Below are 27,985 nucleotides of genomic sequence, written 5' to 3' on the forward strand. Positions count from 1 at the left end.
CAGACTCGTCTTTTTTCAACACAGTTGCTTGACATCCAGAAGTTCCTATCCAAATGATGTACAGGCAAGTCCAGAGAAAAATTTCATCCAGATACATGGTAACTCCCAGAACTGTCCAGGAAAGTGGTGTTTTCACCCAGGCCAAAATTATTCTAATGGCAGGGCTCAGCATTTAATGGTGTAGACCATGAGCAGCCATGGGGAGTGTCATTCCCTGTCACATTACTCAGGGATCCAGCTGAATCACAGTGAGTGGGATTAACTGCAGACTATGAGGTAGGAGGGCTGTTTTTCTCCCAACACAGTGTGTTTCCTTCTCAGTTTTAGCTGCCAAAGGCAGCTGGCCCCGTTGGCCACTGCTGGTCAATTAGGCAGTGATGGTAACTGATGTCTGGCCCTGCTGCAGTAAATCACACCTTCCTTTGCCAGAGCCAGGGCTGCTCTCTGAGCACCAAGCAAACAGACAGCTCTTGTGCCATAAAAAATACCCAGCAGAACAATCTTTATGTTCTTTTAAGTTTGCTCTGTTAATTAAAAAAAAAAAAAAATCCAACCAAACATGAGGTAGAGGCAATATTTTTATCTTAAATCCTGAAGACCCAAAAAGCTGATTTTATAATGGATTATGCTGGTGATTACAGAGCACATGTTTTTCTTGCACATCTATACTTTTCTTGTATTAAGAATTATTTTTCTCATTAGCAAGACATCTAAGTACAGTATGTTAGCTGGCACTTTTACAGAAAAAGGTTACTTGAGTTACTTTTGCCCTAGGCTGTGAAAAAGGTTAAAAAAAATAGACTGAAATAGAAAAATTATTTTAAAGAAAAGGTTATATAGTGGTGTCTTCACTTCCCCAACTTCATATTTCTTTAAATTTTCTCTATTTCATTATAATAAAGTTTTTATCTTTATTTTTTATATGTTCTAGAAACAATTATATAAATTCTGCAACCTGTGCTCAGTGATAGACAACATAGTTTCTATTCATATTTTAAATTAATTTCCTTGTGAAGTAGCTGTGGTCAAGCAAAGGTTGCTGTGTAAGGTACCAAACTTTTCAGTGGGTGTTGGAGCTATTTCATGCAAAAGAAAAAACCTACAGAGTTGTTTAAATACAAATTTTATTTACTAAATTAAGCATTCACATTTGAATTTGAAAATTTTGGTCAACAAAAAGAGCTATGCTTTGAGAGTAATAAAAGAAGCATTTTGTCATGTTCTACAGGTTTGAAGCAAATCAGTATAATGCTTCCCTATCATTAAAATAGTTAAAATCTGAAGAAGCACATGCTTTATACTTATTTTTCTCTTATCTCCTGTTGAATCAAATGAAAATAGAAAATATCTAGGTCACAAGTATCTCTGAGCATTAAGAAAAAGCATTTTTTGTTTTATTTTGTTTTCTTTTGAGAGAACGTGCTTCAAGGAAGTACAATGCCTCCTTTTTTGGAACCCTGGAGAAACTTACCTTGATGTTTTATTTTTTGTCTATGATGGAATGGATTATCAAATGTGCATTTAATGAACTTTAATTTGTGCTCCATAGGTACCTGAGCTATTTGATTTGCTTTGTTTTGATATCATCTCCTATTATAGCTTCTTCATTGCTTTGTCAATAGAAGCCAAATACAATCACTTAGCAGTGATTGTAATTCTGCTAAAAATACAGTTCCTTAAAAGTATGCCAGAAAAGAACAATTTAGGTTGACAACACTTTTTTTTTTCACACTGCAAATTTAAACTTTTTCCTTCTTGATAAACTGTTCTAATTTTTAGAAAGAGTAAATATCCCACAGTGGAACAAAAAGTATTTTTAAAACAAAATTTATCTATCATAGCCTGACAAAACTCACCTTTCTAAATAAGTTGCCTCAGCAGTATGATCAGTTCTTTAGAAAGTCAGACATGAAATTCAGTTCAAATTTCTATATCTCTGGAAAATGTAACAATTAACCCAAAGAAAGAATATATTAAAAGACAGGTTTGCTGCAATACTTTTTTTTCTCAAAAATTATTTATTAAGATTCTTATCCAGTTCATTTTCTCATTCTAAGACTGTGATGCCTTCATAATTTACCTCTCCACAGCCAGGGTTGTACTATTTCTGGTAGAAGGTAGTGCAGTATCAAGCCCTCAACATGCTACACTCTTCCACTTGAAGAAAAGCTTGAAGTGCAAGTCATTTTAAAGGAAGTCTAGAGAAGAAATTTATGAGCTTTTTCTATGGAAGGGCGCTTATTCTCCATGCAGCTTTTGTCAAACATTCTTAACAAATTGTAATAACCTTTGTCATATCTCATTTTCTTGCATAAACAAGTCACGCTGAAACTATAAATGATGGAAAATTTAATCCACATGGCTTGTGCTATCAAAACTGTTAAACTGTATTCTTTTCCACCATGTCAGCAGTGCATTATCTGTTTTATAGGAATGTTGAAAAGATTACTTTTTAAGGGAGATACCGCAGGACCTGTGTAAATGATCACCTCCTGCCTGCATTAGATGACGTTTCCATTTTCAGTTCTTCCTGAAGCTAGGAAAATGCTTCAGCATTTCTTTTCCATATCCTGCCAGATTCCCACCCACCTGTGATAACTGTCAGCTCAGAGGCACCAGGAAGTGCCCAGAGGCTGAGTTTGCTGTCAGGTTTGTGCTGCCTTCCTGCCTTGGGCATTCATGTCTGCTCTGGGGTGGGAGATGGTCCACCAGCTCTCAGGTGAACAATATGCACAATTCCACCTCTGGGGGAACTTGGTGCCTTGAAAATTGTGTGTAGGTACAAAAGTAACTCCTGGTCCAGGAGAATGATGTTTTTTCTTCAATCTTCCCCAGCAGCTGCATGGGATACTGAATCTGTAAATTCTCCCTTTCACACATTGAGGAGTGAGAGTGCTGATAACACCTAGCCAAGGCAGATCTGTCTTTTTGCTTTTTGTGAGAATTGTTCACCAGAATTAATAGTCCCCATGAAAGTGTAGCAGTGCTATGAAAGACTGTCTTTCCTTTTTAATAGGGTTTTCTCTGGGTATTTCACCCACTTATCTAAACCTGTAATGTATCTATCAGTGCTATCCATCCAGTATAATCTTCAGCACATTTATTTACCTAAGGCTCACATTAAAAAGTGATGTAAAGGCAGCACTCAGGTACTCAACTCAGCAAGATCCTGATCCCTGTCAAGAAAGCATGGTCACTGCCCTGGCTGTGGAAAGAATTACTTATGGAGGGGCTCAAACAGCTGCTTTGTAGACTCAGACCTGGTGAATGCAAACAACTTCCTCTAAATTTGCCAGCAACTGCATTAGTATACCAGGGAGAAAAGTAAGAGCTACTTTTTGGTTGTAGTTAGAGTTAGCAAAAGCTTTCAAACATTTTCAACCTTCCATACAAAATCCAGGATAATGGCACTATCAACAGTTTGCAAACAGTTTTGGTCCTAATGAAAGTCCTTACCTGCATGGGGATCAAATTAGACCTCAAATAATATTGGAAAATAACTCTGGTGGTCTAATAGCTTAATTATACCTATTTAACAGTGATACATTTTTACTATTTACAGAAGAGGCCACAAAAGTTTGCAGATGTTTAACTTTCGATTATTTTCATTCTAGCAGTAAGTTATGTAGCAAAATAGATCTTAAAGATCATCCCAGGGTGTATTTTTTGTCCTTATGATACTCCTTGAGTAATGCTTTAAGAATTGCTTTAGGCTGAACATCCTCTTCCATATGAACAGCCTTTAAATCAAGCAGTAGTAAAATTCTGATGTAAATTATATAAATGGAGAATTGATAGGTCCTAATTAACCAATTAGAAAAGTTTATGAGAGGCAGTTTGATTAAATATCAAAGCTTCTGAGTTTATTATCTTTCATAAACTGGCTTTTCTCCAATTAGTATATGCTTTCAGGAGCAGGGGAATAAGATGAAAGGATCTGCAACAAAAGTGATTACTGCTGAAACAAAATGGAAGTCACTGCTTTTCATAAAATACAAGGCTATGCAGTACTTGAGTAATTTTATGGGAAGTTGCTGCCTGAGGCATATGTTTTACTGTCTGATACTGAATGCATGAGGAAAAACCATCTGTTTTTTTCAGCCTGAACAATTATATGATCCAGACTGAATCACTAGAGGCCAAATATAATTGCTCTGTGTTTTGCTTTTTACTACTCTCTACCTACAGCAGCATGGTCTTGTACAGCATGTATCATAGCACACAGTTCAAATGATGGCATGGGAAAATCCTTTTTCTTCTGTTGTGGGTTATCAAATTACTATCCAGGGCTTAATGCAATCATCTACACTTCATCTGTCACTGGGGAAATAATTCAAAATAGGAAAGAACAATTTCTGATTAACTTTGACCACTGTGACGTTTGAACCTTAAGAGATTTATTTTTGCTGGGCAGACCCTCATTTAACATTCAGTCAGGTGAAAGTTGTTGCTGCATCCTTCATGCCTTAAGTTTCAGCTGGGAAAAAGGAAAGGTGCTTTCATTCCATGGCCTGAGTAAACAGATTGCACTAAAGAGATAGTTAGTGAATCCTCACTATTAGTTTACTTTGAAGAAAAGCGCTTCAGTGATATATAAACTACTGGAAATATTCCACTTTTGTTGCTGGTGTTGTGTTTTACAGCACCTCAGTGTATGCTTTTGGTTTTGCCAGCCTAGTAGGATTGGGTTTCTCCCCTCCACAAAAGTGCTTAGGGTTTAATTTTAGATGTAATGTGCTGAGTGGCACTAGAAGAAGCGTTCAATGTTGGAGAGAGGAATGAGGGACAGAGGGGCAATATTTGAATGTGTGGGTGGATAAATGCAAATATTTTGCTTTTGTTCTATAATAATAATAAATAATGCACTATGCCATTTTGTGTTTCTAGAAAAACTGAGAGCAAGAGTTATAGAAGTTTGGAAAAATTTCTTTCCAAGACTATTTTTATGTATTGCTGTGAGGATTGTTTCTGCTCCTTATGGATAAACTGCAGAACTATGTCAACCAGGTGCTAATCCACACTGCACCTGGCTTTCCTGAATATTTGCTTTTATTTTGATTAATACACTGCTTAACTGTACTCATTCCCTGTCCTGACTCACTTTTCCCATCTATTGTGAATAAACACCTTGCCCACAGTGATATTCTAAATCATAGTCCTGACAGACTATGGCAAAGCAAGTGGTGGGTGAATGGACGATGGTTTTGTGTAGGACTGAGCTGTGACTTGAAAGGCTCAGGTTTATTCCACATGTTTATTCCACTTTCTGTGTAGCCTTAGGCAAGTCCCTTACCTTTACTGCGCCATGGTCTCCAACTGTGATATGGGAACAAGAAACTACTTTTTCCTGCTGGGTCTGTTTTCCATAATTGTGCTATAAGAAATCTCTTCCAAGTGAAAACTGGTATTGTGTGTTTGGATAAGACCCAGTACAACTGGGCCTCCAATTTAGTTAGTATTACAGGAATAAAACCAAACGAGCAATTTTTAATAACTAAACACAAAGGAAGTCAGCAAATGTCATTTTAATTGATTCAGGTCTAAAGAAACTCAGCAAAAGGAAATTACATTCTTTTACTGTAAATTCTTAGTCACTTCTTAATTTTATTTTGCCCTCCATGCAAGCCTTAATGAGAAGAAACCACATTTATGCCTGTGTCAGTAGGATGTAATTATAGGGGGGTTGCATCTGAAGGCTGCAACTACCAGTAATGTTCTATGAGATTTTCCATTTTTGTGAAGTGAAGGGGAGAAAAATTGCTCACAAGATGGATTTTTGTCACTAATCACAGAATAATCGAAAAATAGAATCATAGAAAAACAGGATCACAGAATGGTTTGGAGCTGGAAGGGATGTTAAGATCATTCATTTCCAACCTCCCTGCCATGGGCAGAGAATCTTCCACTAGACCAGGTTGCTCAGAGCCCCATCCAACCTGACCTTGAACACCTCCAGAAATGAGGCATCCACAAGTTCTCTGGGTAACCTGTTCCAGTGCACCCTCAGTCCAGAATTCATTCCTAGTATCTAACCTAAATCTTACATCCTTCATCTTAAGGCTTGTCCTGTGTGAGCCATGCCCTGGTGAGAAGTCCCTCCCCAGCTTTCCTGCAGCGTCCACCTCCGAGGGGAGCCTGAACCTTGATTCTGTCAGCCTGAACTCAGCCCTGTGATCAGTTTGGAGATCAGATCTCCTCTGGGAGATGTCCCAACAAGCCAATGCCTTCCTTGTGCTGAGGGCCCCAGCGCAGGATGCAGCACTGCAGCTGCAGTCCCATGGAGCAGAGAGGGGAATCACCTTCCTCACTCTGGCCAGCTCCTTTGGATGCAGCCCAGGATGTGGTGACTTTCTGGGCTGGGAGCATGCATTGCCAGGTCATGCTGAACTTTTTGTCCAGAAACACCCCCGAGTCTTTCTCCCCAGGGCTGCCTTTGATCCATTCTCTGCCCAGCCTGTACTTGTGACTGAGATTGCATGAATCTTGAATGAGTTCTTTATTAAATCTTGAAGCATGTGTTGATCTTCACCTTTCTCTAGTCTAGAAGATAAGACTTGCCAATGGTGTATGCCAAATGTGCACTTTACCCTCTTGGATACTGTTTTATTTATGGGTCTTAATAGAATTTATATGCAAGCTCCTACCATATTTGATTTTCAGAGTAGAACTTGTCCTCAGCAATTAAGTGATATGCTACAAAATGTGCCTCCAAAGTCTTATTGCATTGCAGATAGAGATTTTCTACTGGAGATTCTGAAGACTAGACTTATATTTTTATGTAATGTATATTATAGCACTCTATATTACATCACTATGGAAAGTCCTTATGTTCTGTGGGAAAAAGCCATCATAGCTCCTGAAGCACAAGTGTATGCAGATGCAGTAATATATTAAAGTTATATCCAGTAGTTAGAAACACAGAAGTATGTAGGTTGAAAAAAGCCTCTGTGAGTCTTCCAGTCCAACCTCCTGTTGAAGCAGAGCTCACTTCAAAGTCAGACCATGGCCGTTTTTGCAAGTTTTGGGGGCAGAGGTTTCACAGTGTGGTGCATTGACGCTGGCAGGACACTGGGTGCCCACCAAAGCCTTCCTATCATTCCTCTTCCTCAGCTGGATGGAGGACAGAAAGTATAACAAAAGGCTCATGGGTCAAAATAAGGGCAGGGAGGGATATGTATCTGCATTAATTACAATATCTGTTCATGTGGGTTAGAACATCAGCTAATGAGTGCCAGCAATTCAGACAGAAGTCAAAGGCCTGCTTTTGTTGGTTGACTCATTGTGCGGCATGACTGACAAGTGTTTTAAGAAGGAATTTAGCAGAACATTGGCAGAATCAGTTATTGCTGGGTGCTAATTAGTCAGTTCATGATACTGTGGGTAAAATGAACCTCTTTTCTGATCCAGTTCATAGATGGTTTCACTGGCCCAGTGGTATTGTTGGTGAGGCAGTACAAGAGGAAAGGATAATCCTCACCACCAGCAGTATATGTGTCAGAGCAATGGCAGTTCTGCTGGCTCATGTCTGAAGCACATGTGCTGTGACCACTAAGGGCTGGACATGGGATGTGCAAGAATTTCTGCAGTGATACCATTTGTTTGGATCTTCCTCATTTGGCTTTTTTTTGCCTGTGTATATTCATTCATCAGTATCATGAAACATACAGGCTCGTGCAAACTCAAAATTTTGCTCATGTTTTCCTGATTGTAGCTGCCCAGCTTGTGTAATTGTTTTAGCTTCTTCAGCAGACTGTGGGATGCTAAGTTAGTTCCCAGAATGGAGCCTGTTCATTGAGGACAGTGATGCCATAGCTCTGCCTCTCACTGCAGGTAGCTTGAAGTCTGCTGCTCACAAGGAGGTTGTTTTGAATGGACAGATATGTAACTTAGCTCTTCAGTAAGCTTATGCAGCAGGTATTTGTGGCCAATTGTGGGAGAAATGATTTTTCAGACCTGGAAAGAACCCTCCCACTGGGGATCTTTCTTTAAAGACACTTAGATTATCTGGACTGCATAAACATACAGGATTGTGACACAAAAAGTAACATCTGTGGATATTGGGTCATTTTCCCAAGAAAATCTTGTTTCTCTGAATTCTATTCGTGTTGCTCAGAAACATATAGATTTAATAGAAGGTTATTATTCTAACATCTTTAGTGAACTAAGTTAAGTGGTAGCTGTATTCCCCTCTACTAATGAAGACTGTACAGAGACAGTCTTCTATTAATGCTGGTGAAGTACAATCAATATAGATACTGGGTGAGGGTACTTAAAATATTAACAATTATTAATATTCTTTCTTTTTCAGTTTTCTCCTTGTGTTTGGTTGCTTGATTTTGTCCGTGTTTTCTACTATTCCTGAACACACAAAACTTGCCTCTGGTTGTCTCTTCATTTTGGTAAGTGAAAATTCTAAATACAAGACAGTTTTACAGATACTTTTGTATACATTCAAATCATCTCCCTCACGATGGAAGAAGTAATATAATACAATAATTGAGCACTTAAAAAAAAAATCAGACTTTTCTCCAGAATGATGAAAAAAAGTGATAAAATAAAGGATTCCTCCATCTTTTTATTTAAAAACAGGTCAGATGGTAAGGCAGTGCTAATAGAGTATGGTACTGCATCCTCTTCTTTGCTTGAGAACTCCTGTGGTTTATAACTGATAGGTTTTCTACTGCAGTTTGGCAGTGACTGAGCATGAAAGGCCTTTGATATTGCTGCTGTCATTTATAAAGTCAGTATGTAGTAAGAGGCACTTAAAATAGGAATTAATTTTGGTATCTTAGATACAGATTTGGGCTAGCTATTGGTAGATACTGACATTTTAGTAGCAGTTGCTGCAGTAGGATCTGGTAGTTTCATTATTTCTCCATAATACCAGCTTTTGTATTATGTTTATCTCTCCTTTTTCCCTTCTGAGGTAAATGAAAATGGCTTTAATCCCTAAATGTGCTTAACATTTTTCATGCATTGTATGGACACCACTTTACTCATCTGCCTCTTGATGGGCCATTTAGTTCTGCAAGTGATGGCCTGAGGATAGGCAGCAGTGAATATCAAAAGGTCACCATATACCAGAGTTACCCTGGTTATTTCAGTTCCATGTATTCAGCAGACTGTGGCTTGTTAGGTAGCACCTGAGGTGAAGTAACTGCTGACAAATGCCAACATTTTAATTGTGATCACTGTATATATCCAAAAGCTCTGGTCTTCAGAACAGCTCTCTAATTAATTATGGCGTGAGCAGGCTGATAAGCATAATTATGTAGGTGTGCTATGTCTTTACAGCACAATGGGCCACTGCATCAAACACCTGAACTAAATGTCCAGAGCTGGCTAGGTGCAGGTATGTGGTGTTCATTGGATGGTTTCTTTGCAGGGCTAATCATGGAGAACCATGCTAAGTGGTGCAATTTTCTTCCTAGACATATTAGTGCTTTTTCTTTCTCTGAAGAAAAGATCAGGTGGCATTAGACCAGCTTAAAAGGGTCAGATTTAAACCAAAGCTCATATCTAGACCCAGTATTTACAAATCTGAACAACATTTGGTAAATGGAAATCTGTCTGAATGTTCTGCAGCTGGTTATATTATTGTAACTGGTACACTAATTGCTAAGATTTTTTGGTATAGAAAACAGGAAAATCTGATTAATCTGAAAATATCCTATTTGTAATATAAGGTGCTTTTGTGACAAGTAATCTGTTTTTCTGTGTACTTATGCAAATTGGTCACAGAAATGCCATTTGTTTTGACATAAAATATGCATTTCCCATGAGCCACATATCTGTTGATTGTGTTGGTACACTTAGCACTGCTGATTCCTCAGCTGGCTGGCTCCCTGCACTGTGCCACGGGTCTCACAGAGCCACGATGTGCAGGAGCTCTGTGAAGACCTGGCCTTGCTCCCAGCACTGGGAGAGATGTGCTGAGCTCTGATTGCTGGTGCACCAGTCCTGGTAGAGGTGTCCATCAGCAGAGCTGCTCATTGTCTGCTGGGGTGGACCTTGGTGCTTTCTGCTGCTTCAAAGATGAGCTTTGTCCATCTTAACTGTTCTGACTGTACATCCCATGGCATCCTCTGAACATGGCCTTGAGGAGGAAGAGGGTGGATGGTTGATCCTTGAAGAATCAACACTAGCCTCATCCAGCATTTCTATACTGTATTTCTATTTCTATACTATAGCCTGTTCAGCAAACCTTTGGCAGGAATAAACCTAGTGATGATAAATTTTGCATCTCCTGCCATGGGTCTCTAATGGAGAAAAATATAAACACAGCAAAGTATAAAGTTCCAGATGCAGGCTAAAGCTGACTGCTTTATTGCAGTTTGCTGATGCATGGTTTGTTCCTTCTCTACATACTGAATCATTAGCTGATATTAACAATGTTATCAAAACAGACTTTTGCAACCACAACCAAGAGGAAAATGCATTCCTACATTAACTCAGGAGCAGCTGTTTTGGCTGTGCCAACACCTAACTGCAGTCACTAGAGTTTTTGCAACCTTTTCCTTGCAGTGCTTCACACAGCTCCTCCAAATGTGTCATTTAGTAAGACAGCTGTACTATCAGATCTGGTTTAATACTGCTTGTGCTTTGTGCTTGAAATAGAAGATGTGTGTTTATTTTCTAATGAAGTACCGTGCAAATATAACAATCCATAGAGCTGCCTGCTGGATTTCTGTGAACTGTTTGTTTAGCAGATTTATTCCAGATGGTGTCCCCTACAGCCATGTTAATTGGCTAAAAAGCTAATGTAATGTTCCTTCAACTTAATACCTGAGCTGCTGCGTGCAGTGGCACCTGTGGCTCTTGACGTACTGCAGCTATTCACAGTTACAAAAGGAGATTGAAGAGGGAAGTGTAGGTGAGCTGAGCAAACCTTTTCCTCCTTCTCAGAAAGGCCAGAGGAGCTGAGATTATTCTTCCAGTCAGTTCCATTTATCTGCCTGAGCTGTGCCTTACAAGGAACATATCTCCTAATCACTGCATCCCAAATACTCTGTCAGAAACATGCACAACATGTGATAGCTCAAAGCAAATCATTTAGGAAAGCAGTAAGAGCTGAGGGCTTCTGAGCTTCAGCAGAGGTTGATGGACTTATGTGGGCTGCAGAAATGCCTGAGCTCTGCTACCAGAGCTGAGGCAAACTGCCCTGCTGTGTTGTGTTGGACCCAGCTCCAATTCTGGCGTTCACACAACCATTACTGTGTTCCAAGGCATCTTCTTATCAGGAAACCTGTCAAGGAAAACACCTTTCATATTTTAATCTTATGCTTAAAATGAAAGTCATGCAGATAAATTAAGTGCATGTTGCATATGGTAAAGTTGGATTGTTGCATCAGTAATTCATTTGGTTAGATTTGTGTCAGGAAATAATAAGAGTAACTGGAAGGAGAGCATCAGATAAAACTCCTTATACCCACCATGATAATGATGCTTTAGCCTCATCTGTGCACACAACTTCTGGCACTTGAGTTGTAACAGTGATATATCCCAGACAGGCAGTAGAATAAAAATCCACTTCAGCATCAAAATAAACCACAAGCAGCTTAAGAATCCAACTAACATAGCAAGAAAATAATCTTTGGTGTATTGCTGATCTACAAGTACATCTGCTAGCACTTTATCAAATAATAAACACAAGGGGAGTAAAACTGAGGCTGTGAAGGCAAAATCAAATCTTTTTGGGAAGATAGCCGAGAAGGAATATTTTCTGGAACTCAAGGTCATTTACTCTCTTGACCAAACTCTCTGTATTTTAAGTTTATTTTCAACCAAAGCTGAAAGTTATGTGAATTTCTGCTTCACTTCTGTTTGTTTGCTGTCAATGCCAGAAAATTAATAAAATATTTTTTGTTGACCCAGGAAGATTTGACAAATTGAGAGTAAAGAAAGGTCTTGGATCAGTTTAAAAGTTTCATTTGATCTGGCATAAAATATTATTTGTATATTTGATTATTTTAGAACTTTTGTCTTAAAACTCAGATTAAGGTCATAGGAAACAAAATTTCATTTTCATTGAAGTGAGAAAGCATCCCATTTTTTTTTTGTAATTTTAATTTTTAATCAAGATGGGTAGATCGAAAACTGCAAGTGAATTTCTGCAGGATTGGTTTTATCAAATCAGTGTTGTGGTTTTCTGTGAAAATGGCTGGTGTAGAAAGCTGTACCCAGATTTGTAGAATAAAGGCCTCTGAAAGTGTACTCTAGGAACACATTCTTCAGGCAGAAATAGCTCCCAAGATATAAAAGCAGACAGCGTGTTCAGGATGAAGCTGGTTTCTCCATGTACTGTGGTCACTTATATGAACCCAAAGGGAGAGTCTACCAAGTGCTTCTAGCAATTAATATCTTTCCAGGATTTTTTTTTCTCCTAATATTTTTGTGTAAAAGAAAGAGTATACACACTGATTTAAAACCATAGGATATAGCTGCCCCATAGCAGGTAAGCATATATTCAATTTGTCTCTGCTCTAGGAATTAAATCCACCCACAGGAATTTGATCATACAAATCTGCTACAGCATTGTAAAGCTAGCCAGAGTGGATTTTGAAAACAGAGATGGATAGTGCTCAATTAAAAAAAAAATAAATAGCATTTTTCGGTTTAGATTGTACCAGCACTTGAATTCTCTTGCCAGGCAAAGGACTTAATGATGGCTCTATAGGACCAGCTATCAAGGCATAAAAATTAAAAATTATCTTGAAAGATTTCAATTATAAATACATTTCTAACAGTAAAGTATCTACCGTATTACTGGAATTTTGTTCAGTCTTCTTCAGAGAAAAACAGATTAATTGATCCCTGAGCTAAAAATCAGCGACTTTGTTAAAACTCAAAATCACTATTACTCAAGAAATACTGAATTCTAGTGTTTAATTTTCCAAATCAAATCTTAGCTTTGAATTTTCAAAATTCCTCACAGAAATCTCTGAAAAATTACATGAGAGATACAGCAGTGATGTTATCAAAGAAAGACTAAGAGAGGGAAATATAATGTTAATAAAGTCAAAACCTTCATGTTTTCAGTCTTGTTTGGATTTATGTATTGTAATAACATAAGCAAAAAGCAGCTCAACTATGTCAGAATAAACTACCTGTTAGCTTTGAAAATATTCTTGCCATATAAAAATGAATATTTTCACATCTTTTCTGTTTAAATTGATGCTCTCCTATTATGTATACAGATTTTACCAAGTCAGAGCTGTCTGTTGTTACAAAAATTTGGACAAATTTCATCACAACTGCTTGTGAACCTTTGTGTAGAAACAGCACAGACTTCCCACTGGAAACGTGAATGCTGGATGCACTTTGCTGAAACTAAAAGTTATTACAAGGAAGACTGACAGAAAGCAAAAATGTAAATTAAAAGATGGAGTTATTATAAAAAGTGGCTGTCCTCAAAGCTTAATTCTCCTCTCAGAAGGCAGAGTTGGCACTTCCAACCAACCAGCAAAGCTCTCTAACAAACAAGCACACACTGTAGCTATGGAGAGAGAGATGAAAGTAACCATAAAAATTATTTCCTAACAACAGAACACAGCACTGCACCTAAAACTCTGGGATATCTATATATTGTCAGCAGAAGGTATCTATATATTGTCAACAATGCTGAGGGTGATAAGTACACTTCAACAGATCAGAGAATAAAGATGTCTCAATCCTGGCATAAGCCTATTACTGATATGGTTCTGGGATTGGTTGTATTGTTAGCAATCTTCTTTCTTTTCTTTTATTCTTCTGTATTAAGCTAAAATTACCTTTGTAAAGAAAAGATTGGAAAGCACACACTGAACAGAATAATTTTTCTATTGTAATTAAAATTGCAATATATTATGTTCTACTGGGAAATCTTAAATGAGTTTGATGACTAAAGATGATTAAAACTGCATATGTGATCTACAATTAGGGAAAAAATAATCTCATAACTGAACCACTTGAAGTAGGTAGGATAACTATGAGCAGTTACTTCAAGTGCTACAGCATTCAGCAGCAAATGCAATAGAAGGCAAGAGAGATTTTGTCATTGCCAGAGCAGAACCACCAATCAGTTGCATTTAACAAGAAATCTGCATTTGATGTGCAATCTTAGGATCACTGGAGTTGCCACAAGTCAGTGGCTGCTGGATGAAATGCCATCCAAAAAATTATTTTCCATTCCTCTGAATGTAGAGAAATGGGTGGTAATGTGCAGTGGAGAAAGATGAATGGAAATAGCAAAACCAAATTAGTGATAAATGGAACAAGTTCATGACCTAGAACAATTTTAATATTAAAATGATTAAACTGTAGTAAGAAAGCCAGTGTTGAATTTCTAAATAGGTACATTACACTGATTTATGTTATTGCTGTCAGTTCCTATATAAGAGCTGTTGTTTAGCTTATCTTGTTTATGACATTGTATGGCTATATGCAGAGAGTCAGGAGAGAATATACTGGTACTAAGAACAATCAGTTTCTGATTCCCTTTGTTTCCTAAAATGAATAGAATTAGTATTCAAAGGCAGCAAATATATATAAAAAGCCTTTTAGCCAGCCTTTCAAGGGCCCACTTTCTCTGGAGAACATGGAATGTCTAGGAGGATTTTGAGATTAAGAGTGGAAAATGGGGAGGATTAGATGTCAGTGATGTGGTGGCAGGCTTCAGATTAATAAGGATCTAATTCTTTGAGGAGAGAAAAGCATATCTCCTTTTAGATTGACCAACACATTGTGCTAAAAAACCAAACCAGCTGTCCTGGACTTCCTTTAAGAACAAATAAGCAACCTTCCTTACACAACTGCTGTTCCCATGATGTGCCTTTTTCTTGTTTTATCACTTGAAGTGATAACCAGGTAGCATGGGAAATCACCTTCAAGGAAGAAGTTTCTGCAGATGTAGATCTGTAATAATTTATGCTAGATCCTGCAGTTATTGAATTTTATTGGTTTCATGCCAGAGTTTGATATGGAGATCAAGAGCTACCTCCTTAAAACAGGCAAGAAACAGTTTAGATTGCCACAGATATTGGATAGATATCAAACTCTCTATCAGAAATTCAGACCTGACCTTTGTCAGGAAAATATTGATTTGCCAAATGGAAATGCAGAATATGTCCCCAGAGGAAAGCCAAAGTACATGGTTAAAAATAACATGCAAGGAAAAAATTCTACAAACCATTAAATGTCAAAAGGAAAAGAGTGCTGAAGAAGGCAGCATATCAATGCTATGAAAGCTGTTTGGAAATCTAGGGAAAATCCAGCATCTGAGTGACAGAAAAGCTGCAAATCACTCCATCTCTTTGCAGAGATGTGACAAAGCACGTGAGGACACAGCTTGCTGCAGTGGAAATGTGAACTTTCCTCAAGTGACAGGAGAAATCTGTTCACAAGATTCAGTTTAAAAACTGTGATTTCAAGCAAATGTCCAGCACACAGCTGGATAAGCACACCATGCAATGGGAGAGCAACTCGTGTTGGGCACTAAGGCTTGCAGTGAGTGGGGTGACATCAGACTGGGGACCTGTCACTAGTGGGGTTCCACAGGGCTCCATCTCAGCCCTGTGCTCTTCAACATCTTATAGATGACCTGGAGGCAGGAAAGGGATACTGAGCAGGTTTGCAGATGATGCAAAACAGGGAGGAGCTGTTGATTCTCTTAAGGCAGGGAGGCCCCACAGTGAGACCTTAACAAATTAAAGGCTGGGCAATCACCAGCCACATGAAGATCAACAAGGGAAAGTGCAGGATTCTGCACCTGGGATGGGCAACCCTGGATGTACAGACAGACTGGGGAAAGGGATACTGGAAAGCAGTGCCAGGGAAAGGGACTTGAGGGTCCTGGTGAATGGAAACTGCCCTGGCAGCCAGGAGAGCCAACCCTGTCCTGGGGGCACCAGCACAGCATCACCAGCAGGGCAAGGGAGGGATTGTCCTGCTCTGCTCTGAGCTGGGGCAGCCTCACCTCCAGTGCTGGGGCAGCTCTGGGTGCCCCAATGTAATACAGACAGGAAACCATTAGAGTGTCCAAAGGAGGGCACAAGGATGGGGAAGGGCCTTGAGGGGAAGGTGTGAGGAGCAGCTGAGGGCACTGGGTCTGTTCAGCCTGGAGGAGACTGAGGGGAGACCTCACTGCAGTTACAGCTTCACTGAGAGGGGAAGAGCAGGGGCAGGCACTGATCTCTGCTCTGGGGGGACACTGACAGCACCCAGGGAATGGCCTGAAGCTGTGTCAGGGGAGGTTTAGGTTGGATATTAGGAAAAGGTTCTTCACTCAGAGGATGTTTGGGCACTGAACAGGCCCCCCAGGGAAATGATCACAGCACCAGCCTGACTGAGTTCAAGAAGTGTTTGAAGAATGCTCTCAGGCACAGGGTGTGACTCCTGGGCATGGTGCTGTGCAGGGCCAGGAGTTGGACTTATTGGTCCTTTTGGGTCCCTTCTGACTCAGCTTGTTCTGTGATTTTGTGATCCTGTGAAATAATTATTGAAATACAGGCAAAAACAAACAAACAAACAAACTCTAAGAATCCAGAGTAGACATACCTATAATGAAAAAATCCACCTAAAGTGAAGGTGATGGTAACTCACAGACACACAGTGGAACTAAGTTCAGTCCTGAGGACTCCAAGTTGTGGATGAGTTACAAAGGTGAATTAGCAAAATAAATACTGGCCATTTTAGACTTTTAGGCTTCCATGAAGTACCTAAGGGCATATGTCATGGACAGGACAATAATAATAACTTTGGTATCACAACTGAACCAGACAGGAATTGGCTAATTGTACCATATGAAGATAAGATCACAGGAAATGTATGGCCCACAAAGATATACTTATGTTTTCTTTTTTCAAGATACTAAAATCCCATAAGCCTGGAAAAAATAATAATAGGAAAAACTGCAAAACAGTCAGCATGATGTGTGAAGCACAAGACTTGGTATACTGGCTCTCAAAATCCAGTTATTTGACTAAAAAAGGGGGATCAAGTCAACTTTTTAGAAAACTTAAGGAACTGAATAAAAAATATTGTGATCAAATACTTGACCAAGTAGCAGAAACGTTTGATGAGGTGATATTTTTGAGAAACTAAATGTGTGAACAGGATTTTGGCTGATTGGGTTGAATGCCTACCAAGAGCAGCTTGTAAAAAGTTGCAAACTGTCAGAAAACACTTTCTTAAAGTTGTTTTCTGAAAATTTTTGGTACTGGTAACATTTCAGTATACATCAACCAAGATGCACTTAGGTCTCAGAGTAGTTAAAACATGCACAGGTGAACACCTGGGGAAGCTCTCTTGATGAGCTTTGACAATGAGCTTTAACATAATTAACATGTTAATAATTAAATGCAGCATTTAACATCTCCAAACATGCTAAGGCCAAAGAATAAAAGAATGAACATGCTGTCCTACTCTTCTATACAGCATGTCAGATGTTAGCAGTTAATTCACATGCACATGACCAGCCATAACAATTAGCCTAAACCCCTTGCATCAGTACAAAATCAACATGATGCCATGGCATATAAAAGGATTCAGAGTTCTGATGCCTGTTCTACACTTGTTTTGGACAGAGAAAAGGTACAAAATTCTTCACAAACATTTTGGAAGGAAAATTTTGGATCTGTGTTGCTACAGAGGCATGTGCTTGAACTTCTGCCTCTAATGTGACATCAGAAATGTGACTACAGCAGAAAAAAATGCGTGAAGAAATCACAGAGGAAGTGCGAAGGACTGGGTACAGCTGTACAGAGCTTCTTTGTTTTCAATGCAAGGACAAATTTAAAACCAGAATTGGACCATTTACTGCTGATATCTCGCTAAAGAGAAAGAAAATCTGAACAAGCACAGAGAAGGGTAAAAAAGTTTTGGAAAGTAGAAAATTATTCTCTAATGTGACTTTTATGCTATCATCTCCTTTAAGGAATTCTCTTAGATGTGTAGTTGGACCTGACATATAAACAAGTAGCATGGCACAAAGCAGTGAGTGCACATAGCTGGAAAACACTTTGTTTAAAGGTGATGCAGTATCTGGGAAAGAGCAGGACAGACCTGGAGAAGTCAGTATTTCCCATTGCCCTTTTCCCAGTTTGAAAGAGGGATTATCAGAGTGTCCCTAGAACCATGTCCCCCAGCAGCTTTGGGCACCTGCAGGTCCTCAGCAGTTGGCCCATGATGGTGATGTGAAGTGAGTCTGCTGGTCTGGGGGGCAGAGGATGCTGAGGAAGGTTAGCACAGTTTCAGTGGTAAGAATCATGCATTGTGTCTGGTATCATAAATATTTGTCTTTATAAGAGATTATGAAAAACGTAAATGGTATCTATGTAATTCTGCTGCTGGATTGTACTATTTGATCCAAAACTGGTTTTTGAAATAAAAATTCACAGCTTTTTTTCTGTTGCAAAGGAATAAAGAGCAAGCATGACTGATGGATGCCACATCAGGTATAAATACTAAAAGCTAAGAGGAAGCTGGATAGCAGAAATCATATATGTAATGTGGACTAAGCATATAACAGGGATTTTTATATTATATCAATAGATTTGTAGTCATGTATTTGAGTAAAAGGCACAAATTTGATTTCTCTGTAATCGTCATTTTGATGTAGAATGGACATGGAAATTCTTAATTATGATATGGAAAATCAAGTGCACTAAAAGTATCACATCCATTATAAAACTGATAAAAGATAAAAGGGATCATAAATTTCATTTCATGCTTATTGTTTATTGCACTGGCAGCTGAAGTGAAGCCTCTGGTTGTGATTTATATGCCACTAATAGGTTCTATTCTGGGTTATGTTTTCAGATTTATGGCTGTCTCTCCCTCTGTTCAACTGCATTTGGAAAGAATTAAAATATTAGTTTCTTAAGTGTATGTGTGCACATGTAGACATGCTTGTTAGCTGTTTAGACCAAAGCTCTCCCCTTTTTAGTGCTGAACCAGGAAAAACACATATGTGTTCAAATGTACCATTATTTTAAACTATGAAGCCTGAACATATTCTGACCTGCTTGTTTTAATCTGGAGAATGGCCAGTATAACACAATTGCTTGTAGTCCTGCACCAGCTTCTGCATCATAACTGTTTAAAACCCAGACTTTTGTCAAGTTTCATTGAGACAGATCAGTATTGTGCTTCCCCTCAGATCCCAATGGCATATCTTTAAAGTGTGCAGCCCAGCTTTAGAGCTCAGTACCTGGAATCAGTAAAGGGTTTTTTTTTTGCTTTGGAGACAGATGTTGTTGATAAGCTGAGGTGTTCTGTTCTTGCTTTAATTGAATGATAAAACAATCTCATCCTCTTTGGCTATGAGTAATAGAGCATTGCTATTTGGATAGTATCAAGTGTTCATGTGTCACCATAAAGATATTTCAGCAGCTGGTGACATACTTAAACCAGTCAGCCATAAATTAAAGTATGACAACATGTTTATTCTCCCTCCTTTCAAAATGATTTGGAAACACTGGACTTGCCTGTTTATGAGGATTTTAGGGAAGAGGGGATATATCCCAAGCAGATGGCATTGTGTTCTGTTCCTTGTGTTCTGCTGTTCTGTTAGTGTAGTGGTTTACACCTGATGAGGATCTGCAGTGCAACTACACTGAAGAGATGTTGTCTTCAGAAGGGAAACTCTTGTGGCCCTACTACAGCTTATTTCAGAGGATTCATTTGGTCTGTTCTTGTCCATTTTTCTGACTTCTGACATGTCAGTTGTAAACACAGTTCTCCTATAAGCTCGAGGGGGGCAGCTCCTCACATCAGTCTGCAGCTGTGTTTTGCTACTTCATTAGCCTTTAGAATAATTTAAATCACCATTTTTATACAAGAAATATAATTAAAATAAAAGCAGAGACATTTTCTTGTGGGTGGATTTCTTATATCCAAGCCTCAGTTCATTTACACATTGCAAAATAACCAGAAGCATCCTAGATCAGCACAGAGTGCTCAGCTTTGGTCATTTTCTTATTGCAAAAATGGCCTTAATTCCCCAAAGTTACAGTCTACAGTGAAGGCACCTGATTCATCATCAGCAAATTATTTTCAGTTTTAATAAGCAGTTATGCTAAAGAGTGAGAAAGCTATTATATAAACTTTTTTTATCCTGTTAAAATGTTGTGCTTAGGGAAATCCTTATCATTAAAAACTGCTTGAGAAGCATATTAATGTAAACAATTTCAACAAGTCATGTATCCTAATTGGATAAGAGGGAAAACAAAGGTGGAGAAAGTGCTGGATTGTACAAAGTAGGCTTGATTTGCTTAATCATCAACCCTGTTGATTAGAGTCCTCCCAAACCTTTTATTAACAAAAACCTCGCTCTGGATGATCTCTTGTTTTCTTTTCTTGCCATTTGTATGACCCTTGTTCCAGTGGTGTAACAACCCAGGCACACACAGATGTGAAACCTTCAGCAGTACACTGCTAGCCAAAAGCAGCTGAGCCTGTCAGCCCAAGGGTGTCAGCCTTGCTTCTCCTGCTTGTGCACAGTTCCCCATGACAACTGGAGCTGCATGTGCAGAAACGTTTCAGAAGGAAAAGCTCATCAGTTTGGATGAGCTGTGCTTGGAGAAGGAAGAAAAACTTTCCATTGTCTGAAGCACCAGTGCATCTGCCATGGTGGCTGCTGGGAGGTGCTAGCCGTGAACTTGAACAGCCAAAAAAGTGACAGATTGTGGTAAAACTGGTGTAAGGCCAAATGCAGCTGTGATTGGAAAAGGATGAGACAGGGAAAAGGCAAGAAATGGCAAAGGCCAATGCACCTCTGCCCTACCTAGAAAGGGAAGGGTTAGATTTCCAGTAAATCTTAACTTGCTCATCAAATCCAGCCTTGCTTAATTTTGAAGAGGGCCAGATTTATAAACAGTGCAAGATTTTCCCATTCTGATGTAAATGTTGTTTCTCATTCTCATAAGTAATTCAAAATTAATGATGTTCCATTCTATTATATGTAGGACAGAGATACTTGGAATGCATAATTTCTTCAGTGTACAAGTCTACAAAGCACAAAGTCTAATGATTTATTCCATCACATGCCTTTCCAATTATGTTCTGATCTTCTGTTTCAATTGCTAGGAACCAAACCCAAGTTATTTCAAAGCCTAGATTTATGCTTAAGTTGGCAATAAGCCTTCCAAATGAAATTCAAAAATTAAAATCCTGATCTTGTTTGGGATGCATCCTTCCAATTTTTGCCCATGGAAGACCAAGAACCTTGTAATTTTACAGCTGCCATAAGAAAAAATAATGTCATTCCCTGGCCTGTATTAACCCTGACAGAGATTAGCCTTAACATTTTGACTGAGTGTCCTGACTACTAAAGCATTACTTTTTTAAACAGTAGTGTGGAGTTCCTTGTCTCTCTCTGGTTTTGACCTGAACCAATCCAAAATAAAACAAATCTGTTGTGTGTACTACTATGAGGAGTTCTGTTTCAATGCATTATGTTTTTTTGGAAAATCCTTTCCCTTTAGACTTTATTATATTTTATATTTATTCCCTTCTTTTCTTTGAAAGAAAATCATCTTCTCTTTAAGGAAGTAGTAATCATTAGGATATAAAGATCAGTTTGAAACATCACTATTTCAGTAAGTGCAAAAATAAGTGTGAAAGCCCATCTACATTTTCTTCAATGTCTTTTATTAAAGCTTATAGTGTGCTTTAAAATTTACAGAAACTTGTTATGGGTGGAAGAAAATCATATATAGCATTTTTAAAAGCAGCAGTTCTTTTAGCATACCAGTGCACAGAGACATATTTACTGTATTGGAGCTCAATATAATTACAGTTGTTATATTGTTTAAGTAGTAAAAGCCATAGTTAATTTTGAGATGATATTACCATTTGTAATGGTTTTAGAAATGGTAACTTCTTCTCAAGGAATGAACAGAGATATTTCACATTGTTTCCTCAAGAAAAATCCTATACTCTTACCCCACCCACCAAAAAAAAAAAAAAAAAAAAAAAAAAAAAAAAAAAAAAAAAAAAAAAGTTTGAGAAAATATCATTTTGCTCTTTTTCTCTCCCAAAATAGATGTATCTCCAAGAAGTTTCTCTTTTTAGTGGATGTGTTTGTGTGTGAGAGACAAATGTGATTTCAGTCTCTAACACACAAAGGTGCCATGTAGTACACAGACTCTCAGAAACATGCTTTCAGCACACAATAACTTTTCTCATCTTTGTCTCACTGAGCAAGCATAGCACTTAGTAATAGCTAACAATAGTATAGGTGATAAATACAAAACTGCATAGCACTGGTAGGAACCAGAAAAGCAAACTTTCAAAAAAAATTATCTCTTTCCAACTCCTACCAGCAGTTTTGTGATGCTATTTGAACTGAAGCTGTGGACTAGTGCTTCCAGGATTGTTAAGTACTTTCTGTCCTTGCCAGTTCCCCATCAGAGGCCCTGCCAGGGTCTGGAGTACAGCAGAGGACACACTCCTGTGTGTGGATCAGCTTCTGGAAGATGCCTGGGACAATTTCACCGTACTCACAAAACGTACCCCTCGTCTCTGTACACAGTGTGTTTTACAGGGAAACAACAAACCTTTGTCAAATGAAATGTGATTAAGTGTCAAGAAGAAAAGGATTTTATTGGAAGCAAAGAATGTTTCATGCTTCTTAGCCCTCCTTTCCTTCAGTATCTTTCACCCTAACCCAGAGGAAAAATTTCCTTAGAGAATCAGATGTCGGATGGCCTGGAGGGCTGCCATCAACCCCCGTAAATTCAGAGCCATCATCAAACAATGTGTAAAGCAGATTTGACAATTCATGATTTAACTACCACTATAAAAGTGGTAGTTAAATAACTAAAATGCGTATTCTTCTTTTTTTCCAGTTGGCTTCCTGTCCATTTTATTCTTGGCCTACACAGAGTTTCCTACAAGGAAATGTACCACAGGGTAGCCAACTATTAGGAATTATTGTTACTATATGGGGAACTTTTTCAATTTTGTACATAATCCTTTCTGAAGTTGTGCAATAACACTGCCCATGGAATTAAGTTGAAGTTTCTTGTAGTGGAATAAAAAGAAAAGCTTAAACAATCACACTCATTTTTCCATGTGTTCTTTTCTAATAAAAAATGTGGCATTTTCTTCAGCCACGTTTTAGCAGAGGGATCTTTTTCTACTTTTGTGACTCAGGCATTCAATATGGGATTTACAAAACCAAAAATGACATTGAAGAACCTCTAATAGTGTTTTCAATGTAATGTAGCTGCACAAGCTGATGTTTTAGGAAGGAATACTGTGTTTTCAAATTGTTCTATGACAGCAAAAGCAATTAAGTCAATGATGTTTTAGTGGACTGCCACTAATCATAATCTAGTAAAGAGTCATTACATGGTACAACATTAATAATGCCATTTGTTCAGGTAAATTAATGCCTGAGCTGACACATTGGCTAGTAGAGTTGTAGGTCTCACAGTCTAAAAGCATGCAAAATGTTTATTGGGGGAAAGTCAATATTGGATCAAACCTACCTTTGCAAATATTCCTTTATTTAATTAATTTGCAGTGCTTTCTTACTGTCCTCATCCTGCAGGCATAACAAATTAATTGGCTGACAGGGAACAACTTACTTCTGGACACAGAAATACATTAGGCTGCCAAATAAAACATGACTTCCATCCTTTTCTTCTTGAAGGGCTGTTTAAGAAATTCCATTGAGTACTTTTCTCCTTTTGTGAACACACAGATTTTTATTTTGTCATTTCAAAACACATGACTTTGTGATGGTACTCCAGGAGAGTATCTAAGTCTGCAATTCCATATATTGTGTATGTACTATATCACTGCATATTATTGAGTTGCAGATCTCCTTGGGGCATGGACCTGAATTGTGCTCCAAGCTCCATTACTGCAGCCCTGTTGACCTCACTGTTGTAATTAAAATTTTAGAATAAAAATTGCATAAATACATGTTGGTGCTTTTAAAATAGACAGTCTTAAAGAAGGTTCCAATGTGGAAGAAAGGCAGGCCAAACAAGCAGGGCAAAATTTCTAAATGCCTAATTTACAGGGAAAGTTATTCCTAGGGTGGGCATTCATTTATTGCCTTAAAAACAATTACATACCCATTGTATGCAACTACACTTGCACATACCTTAACCTACTCCTGGGAACAGATTGCATTCTCACATTCATAATCTCAGCTACTTCACCTATATATTGCAACAATGAGAATATATCTCCAAAAACTTTTAGCCTTTAAATTAAGAACCAATTTTATGGATGTGGATTTGGAACATTTTTCAGTAGCTGAATAAATTACCTTTGCTCTGATGCTCAGTGTAAGTCTTTGAGTATTTTGCTCTGATATTTTTGTATATTATTCAGTTCTTCAGTGTTTTACATTTAGTAGCCAATTTTAGCTGATACTTAATGTCAGTCAAGTTAGGCTTAGACCCTTCAGTGTGAAGCCCTGGGGACTGTGTGCTGCTTGTAGACGTGAAAGAATCCTGAGCAGCAAGACCCCACGTTTGGCTTGGGATATTCAGATGCTCAAGTGGACTGTGAGACACAAACAGCAGTGATAAGTTTCCTGATGTTTAAGTATTGGTTATCTGTAACAGGCATTTTTCTCATTTGCTGTTTCTAGGAATTTGTCATGATTGTTGTCTTTGGTTTGGAATTTATTATTCGTATCTGGTCTGCTGGGTGCTGCTGTCGATACCGAGGATGGCAAGGAAGACTGCGCTTTGCAAGGAAACCCTTCTGTGTCATAGGTGAGTGCCCCAGCTCCAGCTCATTTTAACATAAGCACCTTGCCTCTCCTGTTTTGTTCTGGATGAAAACTATTCGAATCAGACTCTCTTTACAGCAATCTGCTGTAAGTCCAGGATAACTGTGTCAACTCTCATCTGCCCAGGGTTTCTTTAGATATAAATCATCACACCCCTAAAAACCAGCCAGCCCATGTTTCTTATGTTCTCCAGAAGACATTTTCCTAAGAAAATACAGCTGACCTATACATTGGACAAATGAGGGGCTGAGAGCTGATGTCATTGATAATCAGAGATGTATGCTTTGAACATGCATAGATACCACATACATATGTACACATATCATGTTCTTCTTATTTAACCTCTGTGATCAGACACTGCAAGAAGTTTGAAAGCCTCCCCAGACAAATCTTCTCACAATGTTTCTGCTTCCTGTTTTGCTGTTCTCTGCATGACAGGCCACATATCAGCTCTGCATTGACACTAACATAGGACACAGTATCTTCTTCATTATTTCTTCTGCATGTATTTCAAGACACTCTTCCTTCATTTCTTTGCTCTAGAATTTATCTGTGACAATCATGAAGAGACTCACAACCAGTCAAAACCCTATTTTGAAAAGGGTTCTGCAGGAAAACAGTTTCCCAATAAAGGCAGAAATCAAAGATCAAACTCCTCTGATAATTTATTATTTTTCTAATGGTTTGGAAAGAAATGCTTTTTATAGATCATCTGAGAAACTTCAAGATCTCAATATCCCAACTTTTCTCTCAGCTTCCTGCCTCTCTCCAGCCTTTAATTTCATCTGCCTATGTCTCAATGCAATTATTATGGATCAGCTGGGGCAGGAAATATGTTCTTCTGTACATCTCTACAGCAGCTAGTACATGGAGTCATATGCCCAAAGCCATGAAACACATGGGTTTCAGTGTAAGCAGCAGATGAACACCATCCTGGTCTAAACAAGAGTTACACAGTGTTCCTTGGCACAGCAGACCACTATACTGGTTAGGGCTAGTGTGTAGAGCAAGTTTTTTCCTTCCTGGTAAATCCACACTTTCTCCCACTAAGCTGATGCCTTTCTCCTGCAATGGTGGAAGTTGCATGAGCAGCTAGGAAGAGACCCCAGATTGTCTCCCCCTCAGAAAGAAACACCCCATCTATGCTATTTTATGAAACTGTGGGAGAAGGGCAAGTATCAGCATTTGTTTTGTTTGGGCAGAGGAGGTGGGTAGGTACCTTGCCAGGTCACACACTTGCCCCAAGATTTCCATGCCTGGCAGAAAGTGGAAATCACAAAACATGTGACTCGTTAACCAGACTGACCATTATTCCAAGATTTTATGTTGCACTTGAAATTTTGCAATGGTCAGGTTTTATCAGGACAGAATCAGAAGAAAGCACCAGTGTTAATTTAGTAAAATTAAATTACCAGAACTTTAGAACTTAACTAAAAACACTTAAAAATTTTGAAATTACCAGAACCATTTGACTTTTCAAATGTTTTCTCGGAATGTTTGCTTTGCTACTCTTCCAAATGCCATGGTATGGAAACACTACCAGTTTGTTTGATTCAGCTTTTGTGTCTCCTCCCTTTCCTGTCTCCACTCAACTGGCAAGTTTTTACTGGTTATTAACTTCACTCTGAGGTGTTAATTCTCAGCAAAGCTGAATGCAGAAGTTCTTCCTTGTACAAATTCTGCAAAAAAGACGTAGATGTGGTGCTTAGGGACATAGGTCAGGGGTGGACTTGCCAGTGCTGGGTTAACAGTTTGACTCAATGATCTAAAAGGTCCTTTCCAACCAAATAATTCTGTGATTCACAGGGAGACTATAGGTTTCTGTGCTTTTCTTAAAACTACTCATATCTATCTTCCTGCTGTTGGTGAAATAGGTCAGGCAGGTCTTCTGGCACAGATTACCCTGGAGGGGTGGGTTCACTTCACTCAATTATGCTATTTCCTCCTTTCTCTGAAATTCCCCTGCTCTTCTTGTTTCATCTGTTTTTGTGTAAACAGTCTCTGGCCTTAAAAACATCTTTTCTGTCCCACTTGGAGCTCTATCACTTGCTAGCAGAATTAATTAGTAGACAACAGTCTATTGCTTGTAGATATCTTCCTATGCTGGTGCACTGGATGGAAAGGAAACTTTGTTCTGCAGATTCTGGAAACTAAACCAATAAATTAAATTTCTTAGATTTCTTGCCATTGGCTGTTCTGCATGTCTCTTCTTCTATTGATTGACTTCAGTCCATTTCTGGACTTTAGCATCCCAGAACAGAGTTTCTGATGTTCTGATGTTCAGCATCTTTCCAGATTTGATCTTTTGAGGAAAAACCAAGTCATCTTGCAGCTCTTGATAGATAAAGTAATTATTAGCCTGACACCTTGACTTTGCAGTCATGGCAAAGTGTGAGGCAGCAGCAAAGTCAGAAGCCTGTGTTAGCAAGAGCACAATAGATGATTATCTCCCTTTACTCATCCATCATTACACCACATCCAAGACATTGCACCTCATTTTCCTCCTCCAAACCATACCTGAAAGACCATAAAAAACTGAAGTGAGTTCAGTGAAGCTATGAGGATGATCAGTGCTGGAGCAGTTGCCCTGTGAGGAGAGGCTGAGGGACCTGTACATGTTCATCCTGGAGAAAAGGTGGCTTCAGGGGGACTCACTGAAATCAGTGCTAAGGTCTCCTTAAGAGCAATGGCCAGTCTGGGCCTATTCCTTTCAATTATTTACTTAGTCATCCATTCAATTATTCTTTCAGTTTATTGTTACAGTGGAACAATAATATTTTAGAAGACTTAGTCTATTTACTATTAATTAAATTTGTTATATATCTCCAGCAGATCTTTTCCCTGATTGTTTTTTTTGTGATTAAACACAAATCACATAGGGCAATGGCCTAAGGGCTAGAAATAACAAATTTGAGGATTGCCTCAAGGGTCACATTTAGATAGCCTTTATTTTTTCCATTAATAACCTAATAACAAGAGAAATTTTATTCAGGGCCAAAGCTCTGTGCTTATGTTAGTGTGCCTACAATGTCACTACTCTGACAAATTAGTTAATCAAGCATCACTGTGTGCTACCAGTTTAGTAATTACATCTATCAAATTATTTGACAGTTTTGTACCCTTATTTATTTCCATAAAAATAGGAATAAGAGTGTAGTATTAAACCTTGCTTTGTATTTTGTCCCATGTTACCTGACATCCCTCATTTTCTCTGATTGTATATGAGCTTGTGTACATAATATAAAGGGCATA

The 27,985-nt window shown here is 38.5% G+C and overlaps 1 protein-coding gene across 3 annotated transcripts in view; it reads left to right on the top strand.

The window, feature by feature from the left end:
- Positions 1-27,985, top strand: part of KCNQ5 (potassium voltage-gated channel subfamily Q member 5) — a 274,933-nt gene that overhangs the window by 179,976 nt on the left and 66,972 nt on the right. For all 3 annotated transcript variants that reach the window (XM_056488128.1, XM_056488129.1, XM_056488127.1), the window contains exons 2-3: positions 8,309-8,399; positions 24,590-24,716. In XM_056488128.1, coding sequence (XP_056344103.1) covers positions 8,309-8,399; positions 24,590-24,716 — 218 coding nt within the window. The remainder of the gene's footprint in view (positions 1-8,308; positions 8,400-24,589; positions 24,717-27,985) is intronic.

Source organism: Oenanthe melanoleuca, chromosome 3, assembly GCF_029582105.1.
Source record: "Oenanthe melanoleuca isolate GR-GAL-2019-014 chromosome 3, OMel1.0, whole genome shotgun sequence".
NCBI classification, from domain to species: domain Eukaryota; kingdom Metazoa; phylum Chordata; class Aves; order Passeriformes; family Muscicapidae; genus Oenanthe; species Oenanthe melanoleuca.